Genomic DNA, 12,152 nt, shown 5'->3' with positions numbered 1-12,152 from the left:
CCCGGTTAAACTGTTTGTATTTTCATTGGCTACTAATTTGTCTCCAGGCTTGTGTAGACGCTTATTAAGGAATTAAACTTTATCAATTTATTGTGTGCTCTCCGTTCCTTCAATGCATCTAGGGATGGCAATGGGTATTCATTACCCGTATATCCGGTAGATAAAAACTCTATTAAGACAAGTGTATGGGTTAAAAAAATACCCATGAACACATAAATGGGAAAATTTCAAACCCGTCGGGTACAATGGATACGATATGATTTAGTATAATTCATACCCGTATACCCATGTACCCACACATAGAATGTACTGTTGTTCATGAGTATGTGTTTCTATCACAAAGTGTGTTGTTTGTTGTTTATGACTATGTAATGTCTAAATTGACATGTTTCATGGGTAATTTTACCCACAGGTATCCGTTTACCCTGACGGATGACGGGTACGGGAAAAAATTATATGCGTAAACGGATATGGGTATGGATAATGGGTAATGTTTGAGATCTTTGGGACGACGTGTAAGGATATGGGATGACTTCACCCATACCCATACCTTGAGGATGTCATCCCTAGGCTTTACCTCGAACGCTATGTTCACGTACAAAAACTTTTTGATGCTCTTCGTCCCTCCAGCGCATTTATACAAAGCGCCTTGTCCGTTGGCTATCAGAGACTATGATTTTAGTGTTGTGTATTGGCACTAAAAAAACTATATACAGAGACAATGATCAAAACATCATCATAATTCACGAGTGTAGCTGTGGTTTATGACTGCATCAGCTTGTGTAGACGCTTATTAAGGTATGGTTTTTTTTTGAATTTATTGTGTGGTGTTTACGCAAGAGCATCTACCTTGAACTCTATGCTAGATATGAAAACTTTTTCAAATGATAACATCCACACATGTGGCATCTCCACACTTCGACCACACGTCTTTATCTTCATATGTTCTGGTTTGCACAAATTTTGACGATTTCTAACGAATTGGAATGCTACATAGGCGTAGTGTGTTGTTTGGGGGTTAGAGCACTCGCTCACACGACTCGCAGCGCACGGTTGCCAACTATGCCATGTAGTTAAACCAGTCCTTGCCCACACGGACAACATGCAGTCGATGCTATGTGGGTGAACTTCTCTTCGCCCACACAACACTCACACGATGATAGATGGCAACTAGCGTTGTGCATATGTGACAACTAGTTAATCACACATGACAACTATGGTTGACCATACATTGCAACTATGGTTGGACCACACGTGACAACTAGTTAATTACATATGCCAACTTTGGTTGTGTTGGAAATATGCCCTAGAGGCAATAATAAAGTTGTTATTATTATATTTCCAGATCATGATAATTGTCTATTATTCATGCTATAATTGTATTAACCGGAAATCGTAATACATGTGTGAATATATATATCATAATGTGTCCCTAGTGAGCCTCTAGTTGGCTAGCTCGTTGATTGATAGATGATCATGATTTCTTGATCATGGACATTGGATGTCATTGATAACGGGATCACATCATTGGAGAATGATGTGATGGACCAATCCTAAGCATAGCACTAGATCGTGTTGTTCGTCTGCTAAAGCTTTTCTAATGTCGAGTATCATTTCCTTAGACCATGAGATTGTGCAACTCCCGGATACCATAGGAGTGCTTTGGGTGTATCAAACATCACAACGTAACCGGGTGATTATAAAGGTGCACTACAGGTATCTCCGAAAGTGTCAGTTGAGCTGTACGAATTGAGACTGAGATTTGTCACTTCGTGTGACGGAGAGGTATCTCTGGGCCTAAGGTGTTAGCCACGGGATGGTGTATTACGGAACGAGTAAAGAGACTTTCCGGCAACGAGATTGAACAAGGTATAGGGATACCGACGATCGAATCTCGGGCAAGTATCATACCGATAGACAAAGGGAATTGCATACGGGATTGATTGAATCCTCGACATCGTGGTTCATCCGATGAGATCATTGAGGAACACGTGGGAACCAACATGGAAATCTAGACCCCGTTGTTGGTTATTGACCGTAGAGGTGTATCGGTCATGTCTGCATGCTTCTCGAACCCGTAGGGTCTACACACTTAAGGTTCGATGACGCTAGGATTATAGGGATAATGTACGTGGTTACCGAAGGTTGTTCAGAGTCCCGTATGAGATCTCGGACGTCACGAGGAGTTCCGGAATGGTCCGGAGGTAAAGATTGATATATAGGAAGTGAGGATTTGGTCACCGGAAGTGTTTCGGGCGACACCAGTAATGTACCGGGACCACCGGAAGGGTTCCGGGGGTCCACCGGCAAGGGCCACCAGCCCCAAGTTGCTACATGGGCTAAGAGTGGGTGGGAACCAGCCCATATGTGGGCTGGTGCGCCTCCACAACCAGCCTAATGCGCACAAGGGGTGGAGAGAGGGGAAACCCTAGGTGTGGGAGGCCACCTTGGGCCTCAAAGGCCCACCCTAGGGCCCTCCACCCTTGGCCGCCACCCTCCTTGGCCTCTAGGGCTGCCGCACCCTTTAGGGTGGGAAACCCTAAATGGTGGGCACCTCCTCCCTCTCCTCCTATATATATTGAGGAATTTTGGGCAGATTTGAGACAACAATTGCCTCTCTCTCGGTTAAGCCCTACTCTTCCTCCTCCTCGTCCTCTGTAGTGCTTAGAGAAGCCATGTCGGAGTTACCACGCAGCTCCACCGTCACCACGCCATCGTGTTGCCGGAGCTCTCCCTCAACCTCTCCTCCCTCCTTGCTGGATCAAGTCGTTGGAGACGTCACCGGGTTGCACGTGCGTTGAACGCGGAGGCACCGTCGCTCGATGCATAGATCGGAATCCACCGCGATCTGAATCGCTGTGAGTACGACTCCATCAAGCGTGTTCTAGCAACACTTCCACTTAGCGATCTTCAAAGGTATGAAGATGCTCTACTCCTTTGCTCGTTGCTGGTTTCTCCATGGATAGATCCTTGCATGAAGTAGGATTTTTTGAAATTACTACGTTCCCCAACAGGTTGACCATACATGACAGCTATGGGTTGACCACATGTTTCAACTACTGTTAATTAGACAGGACAACTATAGTTAACCAAAATAGATAACTTGCCATGATTTACAACTAAAGTTTTCATCCACTCGTAACTATAGTTGCCATCCCTCGGATAACTAAAGTTTCCATCAAAAAATGTTTCAACACAGGACCATACGTGTGGGTGTGTGACACGAAGTAGCTCTTGTCGTTGGGGATGAGTAATTGTTGTTGGGCGTTTTGCACGAAGTAGCTGCGTCCACACATATGGGCAGTTCTAATGTTCATCCAAATAGAACCGTATGGACTGCCTCCTGCGTATGCCACACATGTGTGTGGTCAAGTGTCCATTATGCCACATGTATGATGAATATCACGACCCAAAAGTTTCTTGTGCTCTCCGTCCCTCCAATGCATGCAAACATATCACCGCACTGAACAAAAAGAATTATATACACAGACAATGATCAGAACTTCATCATAATTCATGAGTGTAGCTGTGATTTATGACTGCATCCGGGAAAATAGTGTCTTGCCTCCTCTACACGGGTAATCACCTCACACCACTCGAGTTTTCCTTCATGACCGCATATTTAACATAATACACATGAAAATCCACATGCATATAAAAAGATAGTTCAAACAATAAATTCCAACAATGCAACTACCGCCCCAACTATCGTGTAGGTGGCCGAGGAGCAACCCTAGCCGTTGCCACTAGGATGACACACACAACTCCCCACCTCTCTTTGTCGCCACCGGTGAGGGTTGTCGGGCAAATCCCGTGCGTCTCGGCGGTAGTTGGGACCTTTACGTCCTCTTGCTAGGATCTATGCGGCATTGATTGCTTCACTCGGCACGAGCAAGCGGCTCGGTAAGGCTACCAAGGATGCACAAAGCGACGAAGGCGCGTGGTTCTTGGTCACGCGGATCTGGCACGTGAAAGTCACGCGGCGGCATGAGGTGGCTGCATCTGGTGACCAGTGTGGTTGTGTAGGATGGCGTGGTGTGGGCGCACATGATACAACGGGCACGGGGACGGGGGTTTGGGCAGCATGGATCTATTACAAGGAGTGGGCATGGTGGCATTGCTACTCCTAAGGCGCGGCTCGGTGTGGCTTGGGCGGCGTGGTAAGGTGTCTTCATGGTGCGGTGGTGGTTGATCTACCGTCTCTAGCCTTTTGCGGATCTGCGGTGGCGCGCGTCAGCATGTCTCGTGCATGACTGCGACCTTGAACCATGGATGTTCTTGGCCTCAGGTGGCACTCCTCCGTTCCTTGCAGGCATGGTGCTCGTCAGGGCGCGACCGCTCGTGTTGCGTTCGAGGTCCTACTCCTGATCAATCCTTGATGGATCTTCTTGCCTATGCAATAGGCTAGTTGTCGATGGTCTTCGTGGGGTGTAGGTGGCTATGGAGATTGATATGTGTGTCCTCCTCGTCAAGCAAGTTCCATTGTGGTGGCGATGATGGTTTTTTGGTCTTATCGGTGCTAGTGCTGGTTTTTGTCTGGCTGACAGCGGGTGGGGAGCTCGAGTGAAGAACCAACGTTAGTGGTGGCCGCAAGCATCGTTTACCTTTATGAAGGCATCGCATTGTTGTTGCCACACCCCTCCCGTATGGATCCGGTCGACGATGCATCTCAAGGGAAATTGTCGGGTGGATTACCCGTGGCTAGACCCGGCAGTCCAAGACATGACCCGGCTAGACCAGAAGGCCCAGGCCCGGGTTATCGAGCGAAAAGCTCACAATGAGATGGGAGCCTGCACGGAACCCGACCAGAAATATCAAGACCCCGCAAGGGAAGTAAGACCCGACAAGGGAAGCATGACCCGGCGGCGAACAAAGTTAGCCTGGCTTGATTGGTCTGGAAGAGGATATGAGAGCCCTCACGGAGGTATAACATGGCCCAACATCGGGGTGGCCCATCAGGCCAGCTTTGGAGCATTCGAAGAAAGACTGGGACTAGTATCCGAGTTGTAATAGAAAAGAGACTAGTTGTAGTCCTGCTTGGACTCTACATGTAAGCTAGCCCCTTCAACTTATATAAGGAGGGGCAAGGCACCCAAGATGGACAATTTAGGACAGATAGACAAGTCTTAGATGAGATCAAACTAGAATCTCTGAGACTAGAGGTAGCAAACTAGCACCCTTGTAATCAAGATCATCATCATCAATAGCAATCAAGCAGGATGTAGGCTTTTACCTCCACCGCGAGGGGCTGAACCTGGGTAAAACTTACGTATCTCGATTTCGACCAACCCCGTTCAAGCAACCACCTAGTTGCGATGGCCTCACAACTTAGTCCTTTCACGAGGGCATCTGTCGTGACAAAACCACGACAGGAACCCTAGGTCATGTGATTAGATTATGGCAACGCCTCGGCGTCGTGTCCCCTCTTGGGAATTCGTCTTTGTAGTTGGGCATTGACAAGCGGGATAAGTGGATGGTGGTGTTGGCGTTGTGGAAACGATGACGGGGTGAGTGATGTAGGAGGTGCGACAATGGTTGAGGCAGTCGACTCTTCTTCGGCGTGTAAATGGGGTTATCACGGGTTGTTTTGTTGCGGTGAAGTCGGAGCTACAACGGGCGACATCACTGTAGCGACGATGACAAGCAAAAAATGATGTGTTTCATGGTCTTCCACGACGCCAACTTTGAATAGTTTCCATTTGGAGCTCTCCTTTGACGTCGGAGTTGCGTTGTCCTCAGTGCTGGTGGCTGAGTTGTAGCATGGGCCTTCTTGTGTTTCCACATAGCCTCTAGAACGAGGTTTGGGTCGCCATTTGTTTTTTGACGAATTCAATTGATTGGGGCTTATGGAGGGCAATGAGGCTTGTTGGGAGAAGTGATGACGATGTCGCCGGTGTGCGATCTTGACGGGGCCCTCTATGAAAAGATGAGTGTGGGGTTATGTGTGAGTATCGCGCAACAGTTTGTGACAGTTTTCACCTAGGTTGTCATTAAATAACTTGGCAACTGTCTTCTGCTTAATTCGTGAATGAGGCAAATCTTTTGTCCTCATTTTGATAAGCATTCCAAAACAATAAGGTTTCATTTTGACTTGAAATAAGCTTCGGGTAAAGCTATACTTTGATGTCTATGCGAATAACAAGATAACCAAAAAATCCTCCTACTACTCTCGGGACGGGAGTCTCCATGGTACTTTGATTTCAGAGCCTTTTCATAGGATCATGACCTATACATGTGTCCTCCCCTCTCCTATGGTGTCATCCTATTATCCTTTTTTAGCATTATCATCCTGCTATCCAAGACGCACAAGACCTAGTTTTGGGCCCCCACATTTAGCTCGGTCTTCACATGGACCACACTGGGTTGTAAACTCGGCGCATACACAAGGAGCATGGAGTCGACAGTATCAAAGGGAAACACCCCGACGCGTGTAAGCCCATTACAACGGATAAATGAGATCTTTGTTCCATGCTTGCATCACCTAGAACCCGTGCCACACTTGTAGAAAATGATCATATGTTGAAGAAAAAATATGTTGAGACGCACACAACCGAGAGGACATTTGAGGAAGGTGGTATACCTCAGTATGCAACCATAAAGTGAAACTGCTCTGGGATTGCACAATTCTTTGAAGTTGAATTCCAAATGGTATGGCCGCTTACAAATTTTGAAGATAGGTTGTGTGGCTTATAGATATTTCCCGTAGTCTAAAAATGCCGCTTTATAGACATTTTAGTTATTTCCTTGTGTAATGTACGGCCTTAAATATATAATACTACGCATATATTTTAAGTATATGTTTTAGACATTTTAAGTATATATTGTGTGCCAATTTGAAGTTTGTGACAATGGAAATATTTTTAAAAGAAATGGTGGTGAATTGAAGTCAAAATAATTAGTCTCTAATACCTTGCAGGGAATTTTGACCATCAGTTCTTGAGCCTCCGATGGGAGAGGAGGACGACATCATCATGCAGGATAGAACAAGAGCTGAAACGCTTATTTGATTTGGAATTAAAAAAACATCTTTATTTTGGACGGCTCAGATCAGATCTAGTTGTGATTTTTATATTGGCACAGAAAAATATAAACATCTCCAGTATCAAATAAAAAAAATAAAAAAAAATCATGATAATAACTTTGTATATTAAATGTTAATATTTAATATAAAGTTTGTCAAATGTGAGGAAGTTTAAAATTCAAAAAGATTAATGCACTTTATATTTTAAGAACGGAAAGGTGGTACTCGGTTCTCCTTTGGAAGACAATCACAGCCTCCACAAGCGCAAACTAGTCAAGAGAAACTTTAGGAAGAAGGAATTGTACAGACAAGTAGCTTAACAACGATGGTGAAACTGAACGTGCAAACTACATGAGCACCGAGATACAAGGATATTTTATCAGGCGACTATCCACAAATTCATCGATACTGTTAATCATGTCGCCCATAGAAAATAAAGCATCCTCTTAACAGTTTGTTGCCTCATTTGTAGAAGTCAAAGTCTGACTCAGGCTTCTTGACGTTGGTTCGGTAACCCTTCTCGAAGTCCTTGGGGAGGATAACATACCGATTTTTGCGGACAGCATGCATGCCAGCTTCCTGGCAAATAGCAGTGAGCTGAAAAAGAATGACACGATGAACATTAAAAAAGGAAGGAGGAAAAGGGTGTATAATTTACAATATCAATTACTCCCTCCGTCCCATAATATAAGAGTGTTTTTGTAACCAGTTTACTGTTAAAAACACTCTTATATTATGGGACGGAGGGAGTACATGACATGTCATAATAAGGCAATACTACTGATATTATAGGTGCCAATATATATGAAATCAATGTAAGGTGGGCAGAAGGTACATTTACTATGATAAAGTTTGAGTAAAGGATTTGCAGAATTGTTATCAATTATCATGGTCTAGTTGACCAGTGGCAAGGAATTTCCTATGCTGCACTAGTACAAGTGAAGATCTAAAGACTGTTCAACATAATGAGAAGGCACTCACATCAGCAACACTGATTTTATCAGGTCTGGAGACATAATCTTCCAAATCAACCTCATCACTCAAGTTCATCTTAGCAGTACAAACCTGAAACAAAGGAGGCCATCATAATTATCAGATGCAAACGAAAACATAATCCCAGAAAAGGTTCAGGAAACTAAGATTTTCAATAGTCAAATTTTGTTTGTAGATGCAAGCTTATAACTAATCAGTTACTAGTTGGAGTTCTAGGCCAATTTAGGTACAAAAAATTATCCTTCCAACCAAAACATGTGTCTTGTTAAGCACCATTTTTTAATGATCAATGTTTGAGAGCCATTATAACTGATCTGAAGATAATTGCTGCAGGCGCAGAACTATGAATACAAGACCATCAATACAATCTACTACTACATTGAAATTATTATGTAAAAGAGAGAAGACTTTCCAAACAACTATCAGTAATATCTTTGAAAGCATACCATGTAAAGTATTTACAAAGGAACTTACTTGGAAAACAAGCCTCTTCTGCCTCCGATCCGGCAGAGGGAACTCAATTTTCCTGTCCAGTCTTCCTGGACGCAGCAGAGCAGGATCTAGAGTATCTACCCGATTGGTTGCCATTATAACCTTCACATTCACTGTCTGATCAAATCCATCCATCTGCATTGCATACAAAGTTCACAATGTGATACTCAAATCCCTCAAGGCATGAGAAAGTTGCATGTAATAGTCTTAACAATAGCCTTTTCAAGAAGTTACTTCCTATACTAAAAAAAGCCACAGATATTATTTTTAAGGGCATGTGCACATTTTGTGAAATCAGAACTAAACAACTGAGCTTTAGAATCTATGTCGGTATTTTTTCTTTCTCGACATCTACTCCAGGATGCATGTAAAGTTATATACATGTACAAACCACCTGGAATGCATGATATTCCAGGTCTGAAACACATGTCTTGACATCTACTAAACAACTTGACATTTCTAAGGGCATGTGCACATTTTGCCACTAAGAGTATATGCATGTCTGAAATGCATGATATTCCAGGATTAGTGGCAAACAGCCTGAATTCCAGCAAACCTATTACTGCTAGAAATTTTACCTGATTCAGTAGTTCCATCAGAATACGCTGAACTTCTCGGTCAGCCCCGGTCTGAGCATCGAATCGAGCAGTGGCTATAGCATCAACCTCATCAATGAATATTATAGCCGGGGCATTCTCTTTAGCTAAGCGGAATACATCTCGAACCATCCTTGGGCCCTAAGGTGAGATAAATGATACAATGCATCAACAAAAGAACTTATAGGTAGCAAACTGGAGAAAAGCTTCAGGTAGCAAATTCTTGTGTAAAGTGTAATGTATAAACCACTACCAGAAACATTATGAAGCAATACGTAATATCACTGACAGCATGAATCGTAGGCTATATTAACAGTAGTTTTACTTGCGTTGGTAATGTATGCAGTAACTAAATATTTTTTGCATGCAAGATGTAATTAATGTATGCAGAATACAAACAAAAAGGAAGTTGCATCAGATGTTCACAGGCACTGCTTAGGTAGCTTTATTCTTGTAACCTTGTGTTAACAGATCTCGGCAGAACACTTCAGTTCAAACATGTGCAACAAAATTACGCTGGAAATCTTGAGCATAAACAAGGAAACCTAACAAATACTTAACAAACTATGCATCTATTACATGGTCAGAGCTTAACACATGCAATATTTTTTGTAAGAACGAAAGGAGAACTGAATGCAGAAACAAGGTCAACATATGCATGTTACAACTATCCGCATCTTACCTCACCCAGGTACTTCTGCACAAACTCTGAACCAACCACTCTGATAAAAGCAGCAGTAGTGTGATGTGCCACAGCTTTAGCAAGCATGGTCTTGCCGGTGCCTGGAGGACCATAGAGCAGCACCCCTCTTGGAGGATCAATACCAATCTGCATGTACAATTCATGATGTGTCAATGGTAACTCAACTGCCTCGCGAATTTCTTGTTTTGGATATCACATCCTCCAATGTCCTGAACATAATCAGAACTAGAATATTGTTATTGAGGTTTTTTCAATCCACTGTATGAAACAACTTCAGTAAGTCGTAAAGATACAGACTCCATGAATTGAAAAGTTCTGATCATGTTATGCACACAATTCTCAGGAAATAGAAAGTGCTCAATCTTGGTTGGCCTTAAGGATAGGAAAAATGACACAGGATCAAATCATTGCATGGGCATACAGATGCCGAAGTAAGAAAGCCCCAAATAGCATAAAATTTAAAGGATTTATTAAACCATTCCTACAGTACTATGGTGATTTGAGATTTTCGATTATGTTGGCGAGAGTAGCTTTATAACCTAGAAGAAAATAAACCGGCAGTACAAAAATTGCCGGTCGGTCTCCAAAACTGATCCCAGCAATTTAGAACACAGGCCAGAGGCAAATCCAACATTCAACCAATCTATCTGCCAAAAAACTACTGTTCATTGAACAATTATACTAAGAAACTATTACCCTACTAGTACTGTTATTATTATGGGTAAATAACTGAGAACAGTAGCAGAGAATATACATGTTACAGAGACCAGCTAGTCAATGCATAGCTATCTTTTCCTGTTTATCAGAAATGCAACACTTGTACTGTCAGCATAAAAGCTGCAGAAGTTATGTACATGACTGCGGAAACAACCAAAGCACACTTCAATTTCAGGCAAAGCAATTCATTCACAAACATCATCAATATCTACTACTATAGCAACTAATTCATATCTACTAAAGGATGCCATAAATCATAATCTACATGAAGTACGCCCAAATTGAACACGGGCCACCGGCTAATCCAGATTCCACCAATCTATCTGCCAAAAATCCGCTGTTCATTGAACAATTATACTACTCAAGAAACTATTACCATATTACTGCTACGTTTATTATTATTATGGGCAAGTAACTGAGAACCGAAGCAGATAACATCCATGTTACAGAGATCAGCTAGTGTGAATCCTAAATTGGTCAACAAATTCAGAGTACCAAATGCATCTAGGGTTGGCAGAGTCGAAGACAGCGATCCTAATAAAGCATCAAATGAGCTAGGGTTCAGACAGATCTGAGAAACCCATAGCGAGTAGAGGACGTTGGGCTTCTCGGAGGAGGCGAGGAGCGAGATGCTGGAGTCGGCCTCAGGGGCAGCACGTCGACGAGGGCGTTGGAGTGGCGGTGCAGGGCGACGGAGGCGGAGGGCTTGAGCCTCTCGCCTAGGCAATATCTCGAACACGAAGCGCGCAACGAAACTGAAGCCACGGTGGCCGCTGGGAGAGGATGGGAGAGCTGGTGCGGTACATACCGGGGAAGCTTCGACGTCGAACGAATCGGCGCTGGCGCAGCAGCGCGCCCTCCACATCCTCTTCAGCGTCTGAGTAGCCTGTAGCCGCCTCCGCCGGCACGGGAGCCGAGGGTGACCGTGGGGGTGCCTGTGCAGCCGTCACCGTCGTCGGAACTATCGACCGCATCCTCTTCATAGGCGCCGCCTGGGAGGACCACCCATCGCATCTCCGCCGACACCGTCTTCGGCAGCCTCCGTGTCAGGCACAAGGCCTTGGTTGGGTACGGAGAGGAGGGGCCACGTCCCGTACGCCGCGCTCGCCGGCCGGTCCATGCCGATGTCCCCTCGAAGCAAGCTCCAGCGGCAGCGCTCGCCGTCGCTCTGCACACCGCGCCGCCGCCGGCCATCGACGCACTCCCCGTCGCCCCGCGTCAGTGCGGCCGAATGCAGTCGACGTCGCCCGCCAGTCGCCCCGAGACCGAACCGCCGGCCGTGTGGGAGAAGGCCGCGGCACGAGGCGCGCCGTTCGACGGCGTTGATGGGGAACGAGTCGGCCCGCGGGGCGCGGGCCGGTGCGGACGAGGCGCTGGCGCAGCAGCGCGTCCTCCTGATCACCCCCTTCAGCGTCCGGGTAGCTGAGTTGGCCGGTGACCCAGCGCCGAGTGCGCCGTCGAGAGGAAGGCCACCCGCGGCGCTCGCCGGCCGGTCCACGCCGCCGCCCCTCGAAGCGACCTCCAGCGGCGGCGCTCGATGTCGCTCCGCGTCAGGCGGACACTCTCCGTGAGGCCGAACCGCCGCCGGCGGCACGTGGTGCACCGTTCGACGGCGTCGATGTGAAAGAAG

General features: G+C 45.4%; 1 protein-coding gene across 1 annotated transcript; it reads right to left on the bottom strand.

Annotated features, from left to right (window-relative positions):
* Nucleotides 1–7,291: 7,291 nt before the first annotated feature.
* Nucleotides 7,292–11,859, bottom strand: LOC123444265 (26S proteasome regulatory subunit 6B homolog). The gene is made up of 6 exons (XM_045120942.1): nt 11,331–11,859; nt 9,785–9,931; nt 9,085–9,243; nt 8,489–8,641; nt 8,003–8,086; nt 7,292–7,618 (listed from the first exon to the last, which is right to left on the bottom strand). The coding sequence occupies exons 1-6, from the start codon at nt 11,385–11,387 to the stop codon at nt 7,484–7,486; spliced, it is 735 nt and encodes a 244-aa protein (XP_044976877.1). The 5' UTR covers nt 11,388–11,859; the 3' UTR covers nt 7,292–7,483.
* Nucleotides 11,860–12,152: the final 293 nt, after the last annotated feature.

Source organism: Hordeum vulgare, chromosome 3H, assembly GCF_904849725.1.
Source record: "Hordeum vulgare subsp. vulgare chromosome 3H, MorexV3_pseudomolecules_assembly, whole genome shotgun sequence".
Taxonomy (NCBI): Eukaryota; Viridiplantae; Streptophyta; class Magnoliopsida; order Poales; family Poaceae; genus Hordeum; species Hordeum vulgare.
Note: the sequence above shows the minus strand (reverse complement) of the source record. Positions and strands in the feature narration are given on the sequence as shown.

Bases quoted from the DNA above. Each gene is read 5' to 3' on its own strand.
- LOC123444265 (XM_045120942.1), bottom strand. From the start codon at position 11,387: ATGTGGAGGGCGCGCTGCTGCGCCAGCGCCGATTCGTTCGACGTCGAA. The intron at 8,642-9,084 runs GTAAAATTTCTA...TATGCAATGCAG, and splicing joins TGATGGAACTACTGAATCAG to ATGGATGGATTTGATCAGAC. The intron at 7,619-8,002 runs GTGAGTGCCTTC...ATTCTTTTTCAG, and splicing joins ATAAAATCAGTGTTGCTGAT to CTCACTGCTATTTGCCAGGA.